Below are 24,470 nucleotides of genomic sequence, written 5' to 3' on the forward strand. Positions count from 1 at the left end.
ATTGATATCTCATTGTAGTTTTGACTTGGGTTTTCTTTAACAACAAATGATGTTGAGCATTTTTTCATGTGCTTATTGCACTGGCCAGAAGCTCCACTACAATGTTTAATAGAAGTGGTTAGACTGAACATCCTATTCTTGTCCTGTAACTGATTTTAGGGGAAAAGCATTCAGGTTTTCACTAGTGAGTGTGATAGTAGCTTTGGGACTTTTATAGATTCCCTCTATTAGATTGAGGAAGTTCTTACTTATTTCTAGTTTGTTGAGTGTTTTTATCATGCAGGGGCATTGGATTTTGTCAAATGCTTTTTCTCTATTTAAGTGATCATGTAGTATTTGTCCTTTATTCTATTGGTATGGTGTATTACATTTATTGATTTTTGCTTCTTAAGCTTGTATTTCCTGCGGTAAGATCTTACTTGGTTATGCTGCATCTTTTTTATGTTGCTGGATTTGATTTGCTAGTATTTCATTGACGGTTTTGGTGTCTATATTCATAAGGGATATTGGTCTACAATTTTCTAGTCATGTCTTCTGGCTTTGGTATCAGGCTGATATTGGTTTTATAGACCACTTTGGAAAGTTATTTCCTTTTTTGGAAGAACTTGGGAAGAATTGGTATTAATTCTTTAGGTGTTTGGTAGAATTCATCGGTGAAGCCATTTGAGCTTTAAAAATCACTAATTGAATTTATTGTTATGGATCTATCCAGACTTTTTATTTCTTCTTGAGTCAGTTTCTATCGTTTGTGTCTTTGTAGGAATTTGTCCATTACATCTAAGCTATCTAATTTGTTGGCATGCAGTTGTCCATAGTGTTCCCATAATCCTTTTTGTTTTTGTAAGGTTGGTAGTGATGTCCCATCTTTTATTCCTGATTTTAGTAATTTGTGTCTTCGTTTTTTTTTCTTGGCCAGCCTAGCTAAAGGATTGTCAATATTGTCAATCTTTTCAAAGAGCCAAATAATTTTGTTGATTTTTCTGTTATTTTTTGTATTCTCTATTTCAGTAATTTCTATTCTATGATTCCTTTCTTTCTGCTTGCTTTAGATTTACTTTGTTTTTCTCCCCTGGTATCTTAAATCAATAATCTTAAATCAATAACCTAACATGCTTAGGTTATTGATTTGAAATTGTTTTTTATTATATGTGCATTTATAGCTATAAATTTATAGGTACTGCTTTAGTCATATACTATAATTTTCGTATATTGTGTTTTTGTTTTTTCCCTAAGTATTTTCTAATTTCCTTATGATTTCTACTTGACCCATTGTTTATTTAGGAGTGTGCTGTTTAATTCCCACATACTTGTGAATTTCCACAGTTTCCTTTTGTTGTTTCTAATTTTACTCCATTGTTGTGGGAGGAGATACTTTGTATTATTTCAATCCTTTCAGAATTTTTGAGGCCTATTTTATGGCCTAACCTGGAAAATGGTCCATATACACTTAAGAAGAATGTGTATTTTTTTGTTGTTGGGTAGAGGATTTCTATCATTTAACTTTCTGCCTATTTATGTCTTTGAATCTAAAGTCTGTCTTTTATAGATAGCATTAAGTTGGGCTTGCCTTATTTGTCTCCAGTCACATAGGAATTGACTTCCCAGTGTCTTGATAACCTCTTTTCTTATCTTATCTTTTCTTTTCCTTCTCTTTTCTCTTTCTTTCTTTCAAGAGAGAGAGCACCCTGTGGGGGGGGGGTTGGCTAGGGGAGTGTTTGGGACACAGGGAGAGGGAGAGAGAATCTCAAGCCGACTCCACACCCAGGATGGAGTAGAGCCGGGCTTGATTTCATGATCCTGAGATCATGACCTAAGCCAAAATCAAGAAGAATTGGACACTTAACCAACTGAGCCATTCAGGTGCCCCAACCCTATTTCTGTATATCTTGATGGCTTTTTGGTTGTTTCAGGAATAAGGTGTATCCTTTCCTCCTTTCTTCATCTTGTATGGAAGCAGTAGTCTTAGTTTCAATAAAATGATTAGCATATGACTTGGGAATGACCTACAAAAAACCTTAACTGAACTTACACTTAGAACTTCTGTTAACCTGAAGTTTGTACAAGTTTAATGTATTTTAGGAAGTATATAGTGAGTATAGTAAAAAAAATAATATAGAAAGAAGATAGTAAAAAATTTTCTGAAGGATTCTATGGAATTTTTTTTTTAAATATACTGGGCTACTTTTAGGAAACATTTTAACTGATTCAGTTGTCAAAATTAAGATAGACACATGGAAGATCTTTTTTCTGTGACATGAGATATCTTTGTATGCAGTTTTCATAGTTTATTGTTTTAAAAGTTGAAGTTTTAAAACTAAACTTATTAATTTTTCAGCCATATTAACGAGGATAAGAGAAAAACAGAAGCCCAAAAGCAAATTTTTGATGTTGTTTATGAAGTAGATGGATGCCCAGTAAGTATTCATTTTTGATGATTGTCAATTTATTTTCTTTCTTATTATTTAGATTCTGTAGTTTTAATATAAAAGGAATCTTGGCACCATCTTTTTCTCTTCTTTTTTTTAAGATTTATTTTTTTAAGATTTATTCTGGAGGGTGGAGAGGGGCAGAGTGAGAGGGAGAGAAAGAATCTCAGGCAGACTCCCCACTGAGCCCACCATGGGGTTGGATCCCTGAGATAATGACCTGAGCCAAAATCAAGAGCTTAACCAATTGAGCCATCCAGGCGCCCTGGCACCATTTTCTTTTAAATGATAACTTTGAAAAGATTACTACCAAGTGATCTCTTTTACTAATATTTTCGTTCTGTACAGGCTAATCTTTTGTCTTCTCACCGAAGCTTAGTCCAACGAGTTGAAACAATTTCTCTAGGTGAACACCCCTGTGACAGAGGAGAGCAAGTAACTCTCTTTCTCTTCAATGACTGCCTGGAGGTAAATTTGTACTTAATGTAGTATATTAACACTGCTGATTTGTGTGACTTGCCTGAATATTTAAAGCAAGCTTTGATTGAAGTATAATGTACAAGTTAAAGTAAAGCTAACTTAATCACTTTTTTTTGGAGACCACTTGTTGGTTTAATGCCATTAATAGAATGCTTTTAAGAGAAGGCCTAATACTAAGAAGTATGATAAATTTTCATGACTTAACATCCAAGTCAAAATGAAAATTTAGGTTATTTTCATGCTAATAAATGCTTAGAATTTTAGGAGCTTTCCATTTCTACGTATGTTTGTTCAAGATCCACAAAATAATTTTGAAATTTAGTAGATTTTTCAAGCAAAGAGGGAGCCAGTATTTTGTTGAAGAATAGGGTAACTTCATTATTTACTACTATGAATTATGATCCCCTGATTCTTGCTTAAATCAGCAGGTTTTAGGGTGAGTGAGTGGTTAGTATATCAGATGGGGTGCAATGATTATAATTCTAAAATTCTCATCTATTAAAGCATTTCCCCCATATTAATTCTGTGGGTACATTGGGTCATCTTTGTGTGCTTTTCCAACTCTTAATAGTGTATTTTTATTTTTTTAATTTTTTAAAAGATTTTATTTATTTATTGGACAGAGAGAGGGAGAGAGAGCATGCACAAACAGGGGGAGTAGGAGGCAGAGGGAAAAGCAGACTCCCCGCTGAGGAGGGAGCCCGATGCAGGGCTCCATCCCAGGACCCTGGGATCATGACCTGAGCCGAAGGCAGACTTAACTGACTGTGCCACCCAGGCGCCCCAATAGTGTATTTTTAAACAACTGAACAGTCTAATGGGAGATATAAAGATGTGTATTTTCCTTTATCTCAGAAAAAAAAGCCTGTATTTTGATAAAACAAATATTAACCAGAAGACTCCTTTTACCTTTCTGTTATTGGGTAGCTTGCTGTTGCTTTCATTGAAGTAATTTCATGGGTTTCCTTTTTCTTTAAAGTCTGTACTTTATCCTTTTCTACTTCTCTTGAAGTGCTGTCCTCTTATATACGTTATTATTTAAAGTATAAAATACAAGGGACTTTGAGAGAACCAACCATGTGCAGTTACAGGTGTAATAAAATCTCACCAAAACTTGATTTGTGTTAAATGCAGAGATTTGTTATAGTGAGGTTAATAAAAAATGGTATTTTTATTGGTCAGTAATGTCACAAAAGACAGTGAAAATACTACACATACCCTGAACTGAAAAAGTCATAAAAAATCATGAGGCAGGTAATTCTGAACTACCTGTCACCCCATAAGAAGAACTTCAGCCTGCTTTGCTTTGGAGAACAGGGGCTAGGTAAAGTCAGTTTCCAGTGAGGTTTTACTGTACATAGTTGCTCAGTACTTCTATTAATTTGCTTCTCTTAAAAGCCTTTTTTAGGTTTTTCCTATTGAAGTGCCCAGATCAGCTGGCTCCATTGTCTGTACTTGTTTGCTAATCTATTCTGGGTTTTATCCTCTTAATCCTGAGAGAGTTGTGGCTTACTTTAAATTTTTGATCATGCGTCTTCAAATTCCATGAAGTTTTCTATACCTGGCTCAGAGACTTACCCGCCACTTTAATTCCTGTCATTGGCTAGTCCCTGTAGCTTCCGAGTCCATTATGTGATACCCCCGTTCCTCATTTCCTTTATCTTCTTAAATGCACTGACTTTTTGTTCTAGTTTATCTTAGCTCCCTATCTTAGAGTCATATTAACTTAAACAACTCCATCTCTAACATTCAATTTGGACTTCAAGATTTATAATCCTAAACTTTTATTCTTTAGCTTGTTTAAAAAAAAAAAAACCTTAGCAAATTTGGAGTAAAGAATATGGTAAAAGTTAGAAACATTTAAAATGGATAAAATCTATATTGACTTCTCTAAAATTTGACCGTTGCTGTTTTACTGAAGCCAAACTAATTGAGGATTTGCAGACATATGTTCCTTTTTATATTTTATCTGTGTTTTGAGTTTTTACCTTGATGTGCTAACATTTGTGTCATCAGTTTTGGTACTTGTTATTGTTTTTCCTTTTTAAAAATGAACTTTAAAATTATTTGCTTAGCCAAATTGAATTAAAAGTATATTCACATTGATAGTGGAAATTATTTAAAGAAAGTCTATTGCTTATTTTTCCTATATTAATATATTTAATAATGTAACACAGATCTCGATCATATTTCTGCTTCAGTGTGAGTGTGATATTGACCACCTTTTGATCTTTTCTGATTAGCCAGCACAGGGTAGTGCATTTTTAGCCATACTTTGTCATTCATGATGATGACCAATCTCAATTCATTAAGTAACTTATCCTAAATCATTTCGTGTTACTGTCTTTCAGTTGATGATTACAACCTCAAAAAAGACGTTCTTTTAAAAAGGCAAAATAGTACATTAGGCTTTCATGGAAATGAAAATAATAAATTTAAAGACCTTATAAAATTCACAGAATTCAGTACATTATGAATCACTCAGTTCTTTCTGATTTTGCTCCTGTCTTTCCCAGAGTTACTTTACCTACCTCTTTCTCTTGTAGGAGTTCCCGGTTTTAGATAAAGTTACATCTTAACACTGCACCTTAACTTTATTATTTGTACCATTTGCGTAATGTATTGTTTAGTTAGTTAGTTCTTTACCCTCTTTCTCAGTGGTACGTAAATATCACGAGAGCCAGAACCGTTTCTGTGTTATTTACTCTTTTGCCCTCCATGCCTTGTACAGGATCTGAGATCATTGTGAATTCTGATCTTAAACTGAAATCAATTATCTTTTGAACCCAAGACTGAGATCCCAGAGCAACTATTCTCCTTCCTGAACTCAAGGCTTTTTGTTGAAGATTCCTGGATCCTTCAATGCTATTCCTTCTCAAAGTGCTTCTAAGTTCTTTCACACCTCTGGGACCTTTTGCATAGATCTTGTCCCTTGGTCTGTTTTCCTGACTTTTAGGCTCTTCTCATATACACATGAGTATTTCTGCTACACATATTACATACATGTATGAATTTGTCACATGGTAACTCTGCTTCTTATCACATAGTAATTCTGGAATGACAGTCAAATGAATCACATGTAGATTTATGTGATTAGTATAATTTTTAAGTATTTGGTCTTTAATTGTTTTCATTCGTATTATTTTTTTCTGTAATCAGATAGCAAGAAAACGACACAAGGTTATCGGCACTTTTAGGAGTCCTCCTGGCCATACCCGACCCCCAGCTTCTCTTAAGCATATTCATCTAATGCCTCTTTCTCAAATTAAGAAGGTACTGGACATAAGAGAAACAGAAGGTATGCTCACTGGATAAACTGTTTGGCTAAATGAAAATAGTTTATATTCATTGTAGGTTTGATTCACTCCCCTTTGTTTTTGTTTTTGTTTTTGTTTTTAAACTGCTTAATTATTTTTTTTAATTTTTTTTTAAGATTTATTTATTTGAGGGAGGGAGGGGGAGAGAGAGAGAGAGAGAGCGAGAGCCGCACTTGAGCAAGGGGAGGGGCAGAGGGAGGGGGGAGAGAGACAATCTCAAGCAGACTCCCCACTGAGCATGGAGCCTGATGGGGCTTGATCTCACAACTCTGAGATCATGACCTGAGCTGAAATCAAGAGTTGGACGCTTAATCAGCTAAGCCACCCAGGCACCCCTAAACTGGTAAATTATCTTTAAATACAGTTGGTTAGCTTTGGTAAAGTACTTTTTCTTGTATTTTATCCCAGTTCTTCTCTAGGAACCTACTTGATAGCTTATTTTTCTCAAATGAAAATGCTATCTCAGTCTTTGGGGTATCTTCATCCCTTAAGGGACAAAGAGCTTTTATTTTTTTTTATTTTTATTTTTTTTTTAAGATTTTATTTATTTATTCGACAGAGATAGAGACAGCCAGAGAGAGGGAACACAAGCAGGGGGAGTGGGAGAGGAAGAAGCAGGCTTATAGCGGAGGAGTCTGATGTGGGGCTCGATCCCATAACGCCGGGATCACGCCCTGAGCCGAAGGCAGACGCTTAACCGCTGTGCCACCCAGGCGCCCCGACAAAGAGCTTTTAAATGGTTATGTCAAGATAGTGCCCTAACCTAGCCTCTTACCACAACAAAACTTACTTCCTTCAGAATCCAAAAGAAATCACCATTTTATTACCTGTGCTCTGCATCTTACTCCTTCCCTGTTGGCAATGGCTGCATTGCGAGGAATATGTTCAAGATATGACCAGGAAAGAAGTACCTGAATAAATGTACCCAAAGTAAATATGGTAGAATTAACATGGGTCAAATGTGTGTTAAGAAGAGTTTTTACTCAACCTTCATGGTGTTAGGGAGGGTTCTCTGAAGGCCTGAAATTGCCAAAAGTTCATACCTACCAAAACCAGTATCAACTGTTTAATTGGCAGTGATGTGTGTGCATGGCCATATTTTAGATGTTAGATATAATGTTTTTACAGTGTAAGCTGGCTCCATTACTGATCCTGTCCTGTAATGATGGAAAACTTTGAGTTTATGAGAAACAAAGAAAACTTGAACAGCAAGTTATATTGCTATTTTTATTTGGTTGTCAGATTCTGGATTTATTAAGGGTTACAATAGTGCATTTATTTAAATCATCTCTATATTTTTGGATTTGAATTATAGATTTTAATTATTATTTAAAATAAGTTCTGTTTTATCATTTTGGTCCCAAAACATTTTGTAACAGTTTTGATATTTGGATATTTTATTTCTTTGAACTTGATTTAAGTTATCAAATTAATCTTATAGTACCATTTTAATTTGAAACTTAAATTCTGGAATTCTAAGAAATGATATAATCTAATTCAAAAAAACTGTCTCAGAAAATATTAAATTGCATAGAAAATACTACTTAATATCAGTAAATTATCATTGTTGGTTTCTCACATGGTACTTACTACTAATGATGATGTTCTTTGTCCGGATAAAACAGAGGGATGGGAAGGGTGAAGAAGAGATATTTTCTTCGGAATTTTGTTGCTCTGAGGAAACTAGAATAAATTTATCATTTTCCAAGGATTAACACTTAATGTTTATACTTATTCTGGAACCCTAGATTGCCATAATGCTTTTGCCTTGCTTGTGAGGCCACCAACAGAGCGGGCAAATGTGCTGCTCAGTTTCCAGATGACATCAGAGGAACTTCCAAAAGAAAACTGGCTAAAGATGCTATGTCGACATGTAGCCAATACCATTTGTAAAGCAGACGCTGTAAGTTCTTAAATGACTATCATAATGAAAGTTTTAACTTCATTGCAGTGCGTTCAGACTAACTCTGTACATTTCTAATGACTCGGTAATTATGGATGTAGGAGAGTTTTAGTTTTATGTGTATTGAGGAAAACTGGTTTAAAAAGTTGTTTTGTAAAAGATTTTTAAAAGTATAGACACATGAGGCATTTTGAGTCCCTAGCTTACAGATAGGTCCTCAAAGCCTAATAGCCCCTGTGCCTTTCTGACTGAGTGAGGCTTTTGGGACTTGTTCTAATGTACCCTGTGGTTTTTATTGGTGTTCTTTGACCTGTCTATTTGTAAAATAGAGGGCATCTTGTTCTATTGTTCTTTTATCTTGTTGAAAGCAATAGGTGAGTTGTAGCAAGTTGTTTTTTGTCAGCCAAGTTGCCAATCCAGTTTTCTCATCCCAACCCCTGAAAATCAGATACCTTTATGAATATATCGTTATCTTATACAGCTTAAAATGCAGATACATGAGAAAATCCGATTACTGAAGTTAAATGATGCACAGAAATCAGAAAGCCTGTAGTAGATCTGGATGAAATCTAGATACCTTACTAGATAATTTGATTTCTTCATTATATATGGGAGAGACATGTGACAGACAGGTATAGACCCCTTCATCTTTGTACAAATGACATAGATAGAGGAGAATGTATTGATAAACGACCCTTTTCAGTAGAGTAGTACTATATCGGAGATTGCCTTGGACATTCCTATTGGAATAACATGTTTATTTTATCATAGTTAAGTCTGACTTTGAAGCTTATTGAGGTATAATTATAGTGGTTTATGGAGTAGGTAATGTTTGATTAAAACCTCCTACCGAAATGTTGAGAACAATTAACAGACTCTTTAAAAAAAAAAAAATATATATATATATATGTATATAGTCATATATATATATATATACAGTCTTATATATATATATAGTCATATATATGTTTGACTATATATGTATATAGTCATATATATATATATACAGGAGATTTCAATTTCTTTTTTTTCAATAAATGACATGGCAGGGAAAACCAAATAATAAAATCCTGAGATTGGCTAATTTGTGCTAATGGTTATTTATAGAATACTTCATCCAGCATAATTTGTTTTTGTTTTTGTTTTTTTAATTTCTGTGGGCCAACAATATGTTATAAATAAAGGATTGTTCCACAAAAAGGTTCACAGAAGGCTAGTGCATACAACAGTGCTGGCTAGAAAAATGATGGAGACAGCTTTTGTTATAAAGCTTACAAAAGTGCTCATTGGTAGGAGGATTTTTTTTTCATAGCTCTAAGTATGCACATATAAAATGGATCCTTGTAGTATAGTGACTGCCTGTTGTAGAAATTATTCCTACATCTATCATGTCAGACTAGATGGCTTATGCAGTCCTTTCCAAATTTATAACCATAATACTGCAGTGCTGCTAATGGAAAAATTTCCTTAAAATACAATCTATTGAATTACTAGCCACAGAATGGCTAATAATTCTGTAACTAAAATAGGAACAGCTAGTGGAAAAATTTCATATGTTAGCCACAAGATGGCAGCAAACGTTTAGCTATGTCCTGATTTACACTTCAACCACAAAATTCTTTCAAGTTGTGAAATTTTGTTACGAGGAAATAATTTTGTAAATTGAGATATTCTCACTAACTTCAGTTGAGCTCTTTCCCATGTTGAAAATATTATACATGTAAATATTAAAAAGCCCTGAGTTGATGTCTTAACCATTTGATAACATTTGCCTGTTGAAGATAAAGTATTTCTAAATACACACACACACACACACACACACGCGTGCGCACAATGTAAAAGATAAAAATTTCTCGATTCTTTCAATCAGTAGTTTTTGTCCTTCTATTACACATTTTGGGTTCCCTAAACAATTGGAACTTACTTAATGAAGAGTAAAAGAAATACAACTGTTTTGTTCTATACTGTTTCATTCTTCATGCCCATTTATAAATGACTTAAGAATTTTTGAGCTGAAATAAAACCTGATCTAATTTCATTAGATTACATGTAAAATCATGTAAAATTAAGGCCAAGAACATAAAGCTCACATTAGAATCAATGTATTCTGATTCTTGGTTAAACCTTTTTGTATAGCTTTTCTCCCCATGAAAAAGGTGTCCCATATTCTGTTAATTTAGAATATAAAGATTAGAATTTTAATCTTTTGAGAGTTTTATCTCTGAGAATACTTAGGTTTGTATTTTTGGTCTCTTGGCAACATGTAACTTTAAATGCATGGTCCATACTCTTAAGGTTCATATATTGCCTGAGGTCAGATGGTAGCTTTCTGAAGCTATTGCAGATTTCTAATCTCCACTCTCAAAACTATAATTTATTTACAAGTGGATTTAAGCAATGTTATTCTTTTACTCCTCCTATTTTGAATTGTTTAGAGGAAGTAACTTGATAATTAAATGCCCAGTGCTACAGTTCAGTTCTTTTACTACTAATTCTTCATATTTCTTTTAAAAAATCAAGTTTTTATATGTTAGTCAAATCACTACTGGCTACTTTTGAGTAGCAATATTTATTCTTAGAAATTCTAGTTACAAGTTTAAGAACTAAGTACATGAAGAATAGACTGAAAGTAGAACATATATGAGAAGAGTTTTTGCTTCTGAGCTGATGATATTTATAATGGAGTTAATATGATTTGTACTTACAATTATTCTGCTGGTTATTAGCCATACATAATAGTTGTTAATATAAATATCTGTTATTGGTACTACTTTAATTTGGCCAAAACAGAAGCTCTGAGCTATAAATATGACTATAGAGCTTGAGAAAATCACTGAGGCACAAGCTAAGGGGGGGGGTGGGTACACCATGATACTAGTTATTTTTTCTTTAGCATCTGTGTTTGAGGACTAGTGGGAAAGGAGAGTTTAGGGAAAAAAGGGTCTGATAACTCACGTGTGTAGGCTCGTTAGCTTTAGATGTAAGAAACGCTGGAAAACTTCTTTTGAATTAACACCCATGAATAAATCTGTAGATGAGATTCAGTTTCTCCTGAAATTAATATTATGTCTCTCAGTGGGAGAAATTGATTACTACTTTCTTATCTTAAATTCTGCAGATCTGTCTTTAGAACTAGTCTTAGGTACACGTGGATTTGGGTCTTACTGAAGAACTCCTTCCCTTTCTAGCCTTTAATCTTGAGATATGTTGAGTAAATCATGAAATGTTTTTAGAATTATATTACTATGTTATTAAAAATGAGTTTTAGTTCTGGTATAAATTTTATTTTTATTTTATTTTGGAAATTTAGAGGAATAGAGTAAGGGTTTTTTTGGAGGGACTTCTTGCTTTTACTGATCCTTACTTTTTAAAAAGTCTGGTATATGGTAATGCAGTATTTTATTTACTCTGTCTACTAATAACTAATATTTGAGAACATTTATAATATTGGAACTTAATCTAAGACAAATTCAACTTTTTTTTAACATTTCAGTATTGGTATTATAAAAGATAGAATAATTGTGGTCAAAATTATTTCATCAAAAACTTTAAATGCTTGGTGTTAGTCTTCATACAATTTACTTTTTGACATAAAGCTTTTTGACCGCAAGAAAGAACATTTAGTTTACTTCACTAATAGGAATATCTCTTAAGGTTGGGCTGGTGTCTTCATGGTATTTCTTCTGTTGTTGATTTTTAGCATAGTTGTCTGTGATGGTATAAATGGAGTTGAGTACATAACCGATTACTGTAGTTAATGAGGAGGTAGACGGGCAGGGCAATTGCCCAGTATTTTTGAGGTCAATAGGTTAAGCCAAAGGAGTTTAGCCAAGATTCAGGAATAAAAGCCCACACAAGATATAGTGGGAAGCCAAATTGAAAGCTTAAGAAAAGAACAAAGCCATAACTCACTCTTTCTGGTGATGATGATGGTGAATTTCCCACCATTTCCCTGTGGCTTCAGATAGTCTCAGTGTCCAGTCCCCTGCCGAAGTGCCTATCTGGGAAGCCTCAGCGAGGGGGAGGGAGGAAAAACCTGCGGAAAGACCAGGTCATGACAATACCCCCACAATAAGATTATTCAATATTTGAAAGAGAGAATGGGAATTGTTGATAAGACAAGAAGACTAATAGAAAAAACCTTGGAATAATGAAGATAAGTTTCTCCTAGTTCACATTTTTGTCTGTGATTTTCCCTATTTGCCCTCCTCTGTGTAGAGAACTAAAGGAAGTACTTTTTACATCTTAGCAAACAGTTATATTGTCTTCTCAGCCACTAGAAATACCTAGATGCTTACTCTTTCAGTCATTCTGAACCCAGAACTTCTAGAAATGTAAAAAACCTCATATCTATCTACCCTAACCAAATTAGAAGTAATTTATTTGTTCATTGAGAGAAAACAGGAAACCATCTGCTCTCTTTTCAGTTTATAGGTTGTTATTATATGCTTAATAATAGTTAAGATAGCAATAGGAAAGACTGAGAATCTCTTTTCTTTATTAGCAACTGCTTAGGGATTTAGTTTTATATTCATGTTATGAGTTTTACTCTCTAATTTAAATTGAAAAATAATATTTGCACATAAGAAAAAATCAAATAGAGAAAAATATACTCCAGTAAAATATATGCATGCATCTGTCCCACTAGTCTTTTTTTCAGCAGTGGAACTTTTGGTACTTTTGTCTATCTTTCCAGAAAAAAAAGAGTGTAGACACACGGATTTCTGGTTACATGTATTCCTAGGTAATTTTCTCTCTATAATTCTGTTCATAAATGAGATATTTTAGCTAAGTTGTTTTCTAGTTGTTTTGTATGTAGGTTAATCTTTGATATATATGTTAGTTTTGTAACCAGTCACTTTTATTAAATTAATTCTCTTATAGCTTCTAATTGTGTCCCACCTAATTCTATTGGATCTTTCAGTGTTTAATTTTTTTTAAAGATTCATTTATTTATTTATTTGAGAGAGAGAGAGTGTGCGCATGAGCAGGAAGGGCAGACGGAGAGGGAGAGAAAATCTCAAGTAGATTCCATGCTGAGCACAGAGCCCAGTGCGGGGCTCAGTCTCACAACCATGAGATCACGACCTGAGCCGAAACTTAGAGTCCGACACTTGGCTGATTGCACCACCCAGGCACCCCTTCAGTGTTTAATTTTTTAAAAATGTCTTGGGTTGATCAATTTAGAGTAAGCACTGATGAATTACTTTGTATTTTGAAAACAAAACGTCATGAAGGAAAAGATATTTGTGTCAAAACATCCTTATCTAGGAACCTGAAAAACTTCTGTCAAATAGGTTTTTAATATGTATTTGTTGATTGAATGAAAGCCAATATGAAATGAAATCAAATGAAACTAAAATTTAAAATGAAATGAAATGAGAACAAAATCAATTCATAAAACTGAAGTTACAGCTGCGCTTAGTTTATGGTGTCATATGTATAGCAATGTAGGAAACGTGATCCCTCTATTATAAGATGTAGGAAATCTTAATGCAGAACCTTGCAGGTGTATGTGAATGGGGATGAGGGAGACTCAGGGATAGGCAGAGCTTGAATCACAGTCCTGACGGCTTTGTTTCTCATGGATTGTCGAGATGTTATTCAGTTATTTTGCAAATAATTGTCTAGATAATTAACAAGAACCAACTGAAAATATTAGAATGTGTAACAGCTTAATTTAGCCAAATAAAAACATAAATACATATTAAGACTTTTTCTTTTTCTTTTTTTTCTTTTTTAAAGATTTCATTTATTTATTCGACAGAGATAGAGACAGCCAGCGAGAGAGGGAACACAAGCAGGGGGAGTGGGAGAGGAAGAAGCAGGCTCATAGCGGAGGAGCCTGATGTGGGGCTCGATCCCATAACGCCGGGATCACGCCCTGAGGCGAAGGCAGACGCTTAACCGCTGTGCCACCCAGGCGCCCCTTCTTTTTTTTTTTTTAAGACTTTTTTATTTTAGTGAGAGACCCTGGTGGTTGGGGGGGGTGGAGCACGAGCAGAGGAGGAGAGAGTCCTAAGCAGACTCCCCGCTGAGCATGGAGCCCAACACAGGGCTCGATTTCATGACCCTGAGATTGCGACCTGAGCCAAAACCAAGAGTTTCAGGCTTAACCAACTGTGCCATCCAGGTGCCCCTCAATAGTTTTTCTCTATGCTGGCAGTAACCAACTAGAAAGTATAGGAAAGGAAGACCCCTTGTTCCAATAAAACTTTGTGTAAATGTAGGAAATTTTAGTATAAATCTAGGAATAGCCTTGTAAGAAATAAATGAAAGTTTTCTATTTTAAGAAAACTATGTAATACTTCACAGAGAAATCTATGATGTTCCTGGATGAGAATGCTGACTAGCATAAAGATGTCAATTCATTGTAGTTCTTATAAAATCCTACAGGAAATTTCTGGATTTTGACAGAATGATTCCAAAGATAATTTTTAAAGAAAAAACAACAATAAAAAAGTAAAGAACAGTACTTCTTTTATGAGATATTACATTGTATTTTTAAAGTTACAATGATCAGAAGACTACTGCACAGTGAAAAGGATAAATGTCCTTGAAATAAGACTTTATTGTATGATAAATGTTGTACTTTAACAGTTTAATAAGATTGTTAACATAATGGTGCTACGATAGTTGGTTAAATAAGCAGGGAGAGTTAGATGTATATTCTAACCTTATATCCACACAAGTTTATAGGTAGATTCACGAGGTTAAAAGTGAAACCATTTCAAAAATCTGTAAGAAAATATAGGTGTAGGTGGTGAATGTTGAATTTGGTTGGGTTTTTTTTTTTTTTTGATGTTGAATTTTAGACATTCTCTAAATATTCTGGATATTAATCCCTTTTCTGATATATCAGATATATGATTTATATTTTCTCCCATTCTGTGGATTGCCATCTACTTTATTGATAGTGTCTTTTGCACAACATTTACCAATTTTTATGAAATAAAATTTTTCTGTTTTTCTTTTGTTGCCTCTGCTTGTGGTGTTTTATCCAAGATAGCACTGTTAAACCTAGTGTCTTGAAGCTTTTGACATGTTTTCTTTGTTTTCTAAGAGTTTTATAGTTTTAGCTCTTATATTTAGATCTTTCATCCATTTTGAGTTAAGTTTTGTGTGTGGTGTAAGGTAAGGATCCAACTTTATTCTTTTGCCTGTGGATATCTAGTTTTCCCAGCAGCATTTGTTGAAAAGACTGTCCTTTTCCTATTGAATAGTCTTGATGCCCTTGTCAAATCATTTGACCATATTCTATGAGGGTTTATTTCTGGGCTCTCTATTCTGTTTTATTCCGTTCTATTCTATATCTTATGCCAGTACTTTGATTATAGTAGTAGGTGGTTTTTTTTTTTTTTAAAGATTCATTTACATTAGAGAGAGAGAGAGAGTCGGGGGAGGGGAAAGGGCAGAGGGAGAGTGGAGAGAGAGAGACTTTTCAGCAGACTCCCCGCTGAGGGAGGAGCCTGACTGGGGCTTAACCCCATGACCCCAAGATCATGACCTGAGCTGAAATCAAGAGTCAGATCCTCAACCAACTGAGCCACCAGGTGCCCCTTAGTAGTAGGTTTTTAAACTAAGGAGTTTGAGACTTCCAACTTTATACTTTTTTTCCAGGATTGTCTTGGCTATTTGGGGTCCCTTGTGATTCCATATGAATTTTGGAATGAATTTTTTTTCTTTGCAAAAAAGTCACTGGGATTTGGATACGGATTTCATTGAATCTATAGATTGCTTTGGGTGTAGTATTGACATGTTAATATTAAATCTTCAAATTCATGAACACAGGATTTTTTTCCACTTATTTATGTATTTTTTAATTCCTTTCAGCAACAACATTTTGTAGTTTACAGCGTATGTCTTTGATCTCTTTAAGTTTATTCCTAAGAATTTTTTTGATGTTATGATATTTATTTCTTAACGAGAAGAAAGCAGAGGCACTTTGTGTTAAAAAATAAATGATAAAATTAATTTTCATGTAATCAGAAGAGACTTATCACCTGTTCATTAATAGTAATTCCTTTGAGTATCTAATGATATGGAAAAAAGCTGTAATACACAGCTAATTGAAAAATATAAGATATAAAACTGAATAGAACCACTCCAATTTTGTTAAAATAAAACATTTATGCATATAAAAATATATGTAGGAAGTATGTTTAAATGTAAATAGCAAATGGTCAGGACACTTGTGGGTAATTTTATTTTATTTTTAAATTTTTCTGTCAAATTTTCTATAATGGAAGTAATTTTTTTTTTTGACTCAGGAGAAAAATGATAACATTTTAAAAAGTTACTGATGATTACAAGTATTATTTCCTGTTTGGGGTTAAATAAGTGACTGAGTCTTTTAGCAAATGGAGAGAGAGGGTCTGAAGCAGGCAGGGCGGATTTGCTTGTTTTAAGAAGCTTTGGCAAAACCAAGCCTGTCTATATGGATGTCAGTGGTAAACAGCCAAAGCAAGCATTTATAATTGTAGAATATAATATTTAAGACTATTTGTTTGCAAAGGGGTTTAACATTTTATTTCAAAGGACTACTGTGCATTATCATGTTTCATGATTCCTGTGGGTTAAGTGTACACATATTTTCTACATTTTGCATATGAGAACATTTTCAGAAAAACCAATATTCACAAGGTTGTATAAAATTCTGTCTAGCCACAGAATGACAGTGGTGGAGGATAGTCTTAACAGTGCTAGACCAGTGGGGGAACTTACTGATTCATGGCCTAGATCTATAAGTTTTAAGTGCAAATTGGTTATAGGAGTGTGCAAAAACATTTTGTCTCACCTGCTTTTTTTGAAAAGCCCAGATGTAATTTGAGCAAGTGATATTTTGGATTACTTGGAGATTATTTGTCTCATTTAAGGTTAATTTTGATTAGTGGTTCTTGGCCTGTATGAAGTCTTTGACTTCTTTTAGAATGTAGCATAAACTATGAGCCTACGCCTCCAAAACCTGTCCTGTGCATTTATGCACACACAGGGTTCTGCACATGATTTCGGGGAGGTTGCATTCCCCTTATTTCTACCCATTGCGACTCCTAGGAGCTCTTGATAACAAGTTCAGAACCTCCAGTTTAGAATCCATCTAGATGTTGGTTGAGGAAGAAAGGAAAAAGTCTAAGTTTTAATTTGAGATTATCTCAAGGACATTGCTTTTTGATGTTGGTTTTATAGCAGACTTTATACTCAAGCATTATGTCCACTAAGTTTCTAACTTGTTGGTTTTAACATTGTTAAAAATATTTTATATTGAGTTCTTCTTTCAGTTGCTTTGGTGTCCATAGTCCTTGCAGTGAATTTTTCATTTAGTGAATGCTACTTTTTTACTGTCCTTAAATTAGTACATTTCAGAGTTGAAATTATGTCAAGCATATAAAAAACCTGAGTAGCTTCATTTGTATATACTCCCGTGTGCTTAGAACTTTGATTTTAGAAACAGTTGTGTATTTTTATTTTGTTTTACTTATTTATTTCAAAATAATAAAAAAGTGGTATTTTTTCAACAGGAGAATCTTATTTACAGTGCTGATCCAGAATCCTTTGAAGTAAATACTAAAGATATGGACAGTACATTGAGTAGAGCATCTAGAGCAATAAAAAAGACCTCAAAAAAGGTGAGTCTTAGTGAGTTTATTATTTAATGTATCTCCAAGATGTATTTTCAGAGTATATTAAAATAATAATGCCATAAACACCAGCATAAGGATAGTCTAGCAGAGCTGTTTTCTTGGTTCTAGGAAATGGCCCATAGAGATTATAGTTTTAGTTCAGCAAATTCTTTTGCACGGTAGTTATGACAACTTGTTATCCCTCCCATTCTTGTTATAGCGATGCTTCTGTGCCCCATGCTTCACTAGAAATGTACTGGTGGTGGTTTAGGTGTAGATATGTGTACATTCATCTTAAATATTGCCTTAGATATTTTTCAGCAAAGGGCACTGACAGAATTGGGAGACCTGGGATCTATTCTTGACCATAAGTATATTTCAGTCTCCTAATGATGAGGATCGCTTCCCTTCTTACCTTATCAGAGTTGAGGACTATGTAGGAATGTTAGTAATGGGGCTATTTTTTTGTTTCTTTATTTAATGTGGGCTTCATGTTAGACATGGAGCCTAACATGGGGCTTGATTTCACGACTCTGAGATTAAGACCTGGGGCAAAATCAAGAGTCAGATGCTTAACTGACTAAGCCATTCAGGCACCCCATGTAATGGGGTTTTTTAAAAAATAGAACTAGAATTTTTATTTTGAGCAAAATTTGCAACCATCATCTGCTAGACTTACAATTTTTTGTTGTTGTTTTCTTTGCTTTTGAGGGGAGGCCTTCTGCTTTATTTAACCATCTTTGTATCTCCCAGAATTTAGTATGTATGATGTATACTAGAGAAACACATTGAATAATGATTCAAATGAGCTCTTTCACTTTTTTAATAAATAAATTGAGGTTCAAGTGGCCTTGGATTACAGATTTCACAACTACATTGTAGCAGAATCCGATAAAAACCCAGGTTTCTAATCTCCCAGGCCAGGTTTTTTCCTCCTGCTTTCTTTCTCCCTTTGGGCTATAGTGCTTTACGAATGCAGGATGGAATAGTCTACAGTGTACTACTTCATCTGCTTACTGTTTTGTCCAGAGAATTCTAAGTCTTCATCTACTGTTTGTAGAAAAATTTCACATATATTTGGCATTGTTTATGCTCTTATTAGTTGTATTAGATTTATCTATGTTTAATTAATTGTAACTCTTTTTAACTCTAGGTTACAAGAGCATTCTCTTTCTCAAAAACTCCAAAAAGAGCTCTGCGAAGGGCCCTTATGACATCTCAAAGCTCAGTGGAGGGAAGAAGTCCTTCCAGCAATGACAAGCATGTAATGAGTCGTCTGTCTAGCACATCATCATTAGCAGTAAGTGACTTTGATCTAATGGGCTAAATGACTTACATTTATGGAGTTGGTATGAAATTTGTTAACTTTTTGAAGATGGAAGTCTTAATAACTCTCCTTTTTTTTTTAATCTCTAAACTTCTAGCCTCTTTATTGGGTAAAGGTATCTGAGAAAAACTTCACTTAATGAACTAGAGACATACTTAGTGTATAGTTGGTATGAAATTTTATTGGGATTGAGATATATTCAAAAATCTAAGAAAAGAAACATATTTCATTTAGGCCTGTCACTTTAACTAATGTAAATAATGGTGGTTCTGTTTCTGGAGATTGGCTCCAATAATATAGCCTTGATTGAGAGTTTTTTTTGTCTTTTTTTTTTTAACTATTTCTGTGATGAGTAGAATATAACATCTGAAGCTGAAGTATGATATGGATTCTAAATTCATATGTACATATTTTTAAATGTTTCCTGAATAATTCAAATTCCTAATGATGTCAGAATTATTAGATAATTAATATTAGGAACATTTCTAACATTTATTACTGTCCCTAAGTATGTGAGTGATGTATCTGTTCTTTGTAGTTATTATTTATCTAACCTACTAAGGTTAAGAAAAGCAAGTGACTGTTACTTAGTTGTCTGTCCTTCAGCAAGTTTCTTATTCACTTATCCTCATTTTTGCAGCTGAGGAAAAAAGAGGTTAATAGTACTTAAACATATAGTGTTACTATAAGGACTAAACACACACACACACACACACACACACACACGTGCGCGCGCAATGTGATTAATGAGAGGCAGTTTGAATAGTGGTTAAGAGCGTGAACTCTGGAACTCACGTGTTGAAATCCTGGCTCTCTTATTTGCTAGCTGTATGACTTTTGGCAAGTTATTAAAGGTCTCTCTGTTTCAATTTAACTATCAGTAAGATGAATTTAAAGTAGTAGTTGTAAGGATTAAATCAGTTAATACATGCGAAGGGCTTTGAACAGCTCCTGGCACATAGTGAGTGGCCTAGTGTTTTATAAGTGGTTACCTTTTATTTTATAAAATTTGTAGATAAGGTACTTAATACTCAATAACTCTTACTTTTAAAAGCCAGTTGAGTCTAAGTCTTAACTCAGAGACTTACAGTTGAATCGATGAATATGTTTATACAAATTTTGGAGGAAGTTCCAATGGGAGGGAAGTTGTGCTTGATAATATAAATATATGCAAAGAAATTTGATAAATGAAAATGAATTAAAATGGACAAAATACAATTAGGCCAAAGTACTGTCCCTTCTTTATTTCCTGCATCTATATGACTATGTAACTATTATAAGCATTGCTTTTCAAATGAATGTAATTGGATTTTACAGAAAATTTTTAGAAAATTATGATGGTTTTGTCACTTTCATGTAGATAATATAAATAAGAATTACCTAAAATAACTTTAAGACATTGATGTCCTCTTCTCAATTGCTTATTTCTGTTCTAACAGATTGTCCATTCTGTTTCCACAAGCAATATAATTGGATTTACTAAGCGTGTTTATGTACAGCGCTCAAACGCTACTGGTGGGCGCTCTCAAAACTCCTGGTTTCGATCTATACGTCATTCTGCCTCACGAGCTAGTTTTTCAGAGATACTAGAAGGAACTATTGATTTTTCAAATTTCAAAAAAAGTCCTATCCAAGTCATCTTTGACATTTGTGAAGAATTAGGAGATATGCCAACCAGTAATGGAAACAAGCCTCGTGAAAGTTTAATGTGAGCTTATTAGCTATTTGAAATTTGTATTTGTGAAAAAAGAAAGTATTCTTTCTTCCCTGAATCATTATTAGGTGGGTGGGGACTTTTGAATTCACAACTTCATTACTGCTTTGAATTCACAACAGTTTAGGCTTAATAGAGTTTCCTTGTGTGTTGACACATAAAAACATTTTTTGCTTGGTAATTTACTCTTAAGTCCAGAACAAATCAATCCCATTAGAAATTTTCGTGTTTATGAAAATGATCATTTTAAAGAATAGTAATTATTTTGATGTAAAGTAGATTTTTATTCCAAATCTGATTCTTAATCTTAAGATTTATGGCATTTATACAGAATTTATGCTTTTTAATATGGCAAACCATAAACGTTTCACTTGAAGAAAATGTAAGCTTTTATACTATCTACTTAAATCATCTTTGTGATCACCTGAATGGTAATACTTTACCAAGCTAACTCTTTAAATGCTACATTTTCCCACCTTGTTGAGTTACTATATTTTACTACCATTTTGATTTACACCTACTCTTCAATTTTTGGTGTTTTTTGTGCATGTTTCTTTGTTGTTATTGAAAACTCTGATATTTTAACCTCTGAAACAATAAATTTAGATAGCTTGGTAACTTAAAAATCTCTATTAGAAGTGCTGCTATTTTGCTCAGTTTTTTATGGAGCAAAATTACACACATAAACCTATGTATGGATTGCACACATAATACAAAAACTCTCTAGGAATATATGACCTTTAATTTTAGAGAATTATTTTTCATGAAGTAATTTCACCCCTCTTAATTTTGCTTTATGATTAAGAAGAAACCACTAGGGTTTGTCTTTTTACCTCAGAAATTTACTAATTGATAATTTTTTTAAAGAACCTGAAGCAATCTTTAATATCACACAGAAATACCCTACTAGCACTAAACCAGTTGAGTTAATATGTAGTTAATTATTCTGTCCATTTGTTTTTTTGTTTGTTTTCAGAACACTAAAATAGTTTTTTTTTATTTTAATGTTTTTTTATTATATTATGTTAGTCACCATACAGTACATCCCTGGTTTCCGATGTAAGGCTCGATGATTCATTAGTTGCGTATAACACCCAGTGCACCATGCAATATGTGCCCTCCTTACTACCCATCACCGGCCTATCCCATTCCCCCACCCCCTCCCCTCTGAAGCCCTCAGTTTGTTTCTCAGAGTCCATAGTCTCTCATGCTTCATTCCCCCTTCTGATCACCCCCCTTTCTTTCTTAATTATGTTCCTGTCCCCTCTCCCTAATTTAAATTCTTTTATTTATTAAAATTTAGAATTTTCAGATGTTTTAAAATTGTTGTGTTAATTTGTAAAATAATATGCATGATGCTAAACTATGTTATACTCTTTTAAAAGAAAAAATTTAAATATAAAAATATTTGTCTTGTCTTTACAGGGTATCCCATCTCCCTCCCTTGTCAGCCTGCCTTCCTTCTTTGAAAGAAGAAGTCATACTTTAAGCAGATCTACAACTCATTTGATATGAAGCTTAAAAAAATCTTAATTTATAGCAACTTATAAACACTTCATACTCAAGTAAGAAACTGACTTAAATGGTACTTGTCATTAGCACTTGCTGAAAGCTGGAAAGAATATAAGTAACACTAAAACTATATCATTTGATTTTCTTCTTTAAAGAGCAAGGTTAACCTCTTACATATTTTGAGTTAATTCATGTAAAAAATTATATTGATTTTGATGTAATTTTTCTCTTTACTCGAATCCTTCATTTGAAGACCAGTAATTTAAGTTATTCATATTAGTAGCTTTGCAACTTGATAATAGTAAATGAATTTTATTGGTGGATGCCAAATACTGCTGTGAATCTCTCTGTATAGTGTCCATGAATGAATTTTTGGAAATATCTATTTGTGTATCTCAATTTGTGAAGAAATTAAGTGACAGCACAGAACTTCCTAGATAAAGCACATGCTCAGATGTCTGGTTGATAGCGGGGCTTGTTGCACATGTGCTGTTTGAAGTAGTTATTTAACTGCTCCTGTTTCAGTTTATTTTATTCAGTTCAGTTTTCAAGATCTGGAGTGTGGACTTTAAAAGATTTGCCCTTATTAACAAGAATAATAGTTAAAGGAGATGGTTTCAAAGTATTTTTGCAAATTGAGATAAGAACAAAAAGATTAAAAAATAATGTATATTTTGACAAACATGGTATTGGTGTATACTTGTAACTTTTTCAGGGACCATATATTTTGGGTGATTTTAGCCACTAGCAAATCTTCATTTAGTTTGATAGTGTGAGGAATTTTATTTTGAAGGGTAAGACCATGGGGAAATTGTGGTATAGACTGTTACACTCTTCATAAAATGATTCTAAAATTGGCATCAGTTTTACTAATCTGCTGTAAAATACATAGGTATGTGTACGGTCTACCTTTTATTTTGGTCCCATAATTAAATGTAAAATCAAAATACATTTATTTGCTGTTGTAAAATATCTTTCAAACCCTGATGTTAATTTTCACAATAGGTTTTTTTATAGTCAGTGATACAAAATAATCAAGTTCCTATGAATAAATGCATTTTTATTTCCTATCTGTGTAGGGAGTACTGCAAATGTTTAATTGTCATTTAACAATTTTCAGTCATCTGCTTTAATAGTTAAACTGACTGTATAGATTTTTTCTATGCCACATATTTGCCATTTTTAAATAGTAAATCACTCTTTATTGATATATTTTTAAAAGCAGTTGTATTAGTAAGAACTTTGTAAATAAATACTTAAAACTCAAGTATATTTTGTTTCATGTTTTTTCTTGTTTTTTAAAGATTTATTTATTTTAGGGAGAGAGAGAGACAGCAGGGAGAGGGGCAGAGGGAGAATGAGAATCTCAAGCAGACTCCCTGCTGAGCATGGAGCCCAGTGCAGGGCTCCATCCCATGACCCTGAGATCATGACCTGACCTGAAATTAAGAGTTGGATGCGCTACCAGCTGAGCCATGTAGGCGCCCCTGTTTCATGTTTTAAACAATTCCTTTACACAAATTTTCATAAGTCAGTATGAATGCTTGCGTCAGCTTCTCTCGTATATTTGCTTGTGTATTTATTTGCTTATTCCTTTCTCCATTAATATTTTTTAAGCATTATGTATACTGAGCTATATGTAGGACAATAATTTTTTTAAATTTTATTTATTTATTTGAGAGAGTGAGAAAGAGCGAGCATGAGTGGGGGGGGGGGTTGGGGAGGGCAGAGGGAGAAGGAGAAACAGACTCCCTGCTGAGCGTGGAGCCTGACAGGGGGCTTGATCCCAGGACCCTGAGATCATGACCTGAGCTGAAGTCAGATGCTTAATGGACTGAGTCACCCAGGCGCTCTAGGACAGCAGCTTTTAATTTGGAATCTGTTTTGCAGAATGGAGGTAGTGAATCCTATGATAGTTTATATAAAATTTTGTGTTTAATGCATGTATGCATTTTGCTGGCAGAAATTACACAGCTTTATTAGAGATGGAGCTTTGATTCCCTCCAAAAGTATGGTGTTTCCAGGGAGAGGAAATGACCTGAGATAAGGCATGAAGTTGGAAATGTATTGGATGAACACTGGCAAAATATTAGCAGGTAGTTAATTTTAACTTTAAAGGGAATGCCTCTAGTTTTTCTCAGTAATGATACCTGCTCTAGGATCTAGTATTT

The 24,470-nt window shown here is 33.8% G+C and overlaps 1 protein-coding gene and 1 pseudogene across 6 annotated transcripts in view; one reads left to right on the forward strand and one right to left on the reverse strand.

The window, feature by feature from the left end:
- Window positions 1–23,566, forward strand: part of ECT2 (epithelial cell transforming 2) — a 70,652-nt gene extending 47,086 nt beyond the window's left edge. For 4 of the 6 annotated variants that reach the window (XM_048214995.2, XM_057306606.1, XM_057306608.1 and 1 more), the window contains 7 exons: window positions 2,336–2,414; window positions 2,775–2,894; window positions 6,066–6,204; window positions 7,972–8,126; window positions 17,645–17,752; window positions 18,900–19,046; window positions 22,213–23,566. In XM_048214995.2, the coding sequence (XP_048070952.1) occupies window positions 2,336–2,414; window positions 2,775–2,894; window positions 6,066–6,204; window positions 7,972–8,126; window positions 17,645–17,752; window positions 18,900–19,046; window positions 22,213–22,302 (838 nt within the window). In that variant the 3' untranslated portion in view covers window positions 22,303–23,566. Of the gene's footprint in view, window positions 1–2,335; window positions 2,415–2,774; window positions 2,895–6,065; window positions 6,205–7,971; window positions 8,127–17,644; window positions 17,753–18,899; window positions 19,047–20,512; window positions 20,782–22,212 lie in introns of all 6 variants that reach the window. The other 2 variants (XM_057306605.1, XM_057306604.1) reach the window with 1 other exon arrangement.
- Window positions 11,705–12,074, reverse strand: LOC113256450 (phosphatidylinositol N-acetylglucosaminyltransferase subunit P-like; annotated as a pseudogene).
- Window positions 23,567–24,470: the final 904 nt, after the last annotated feature.

Source organism: Ursus arctos, unplaced genomic scaffold (genome assembly GCF_023065955.2).
Source record: "Ursus arctos isolate Adak ecotype North America unplaced genomic scaffold, UrsArc2.0 scaffold_4, whole genome shotgun sequence".
In the NCBI taxonomy this organism is placed as follows: domain Eukaryota; kingdom Metazoa; phylum Chordata; class Mammalia; order Carnivora; family Ursidae; genus Ursus; species Ursus arctos.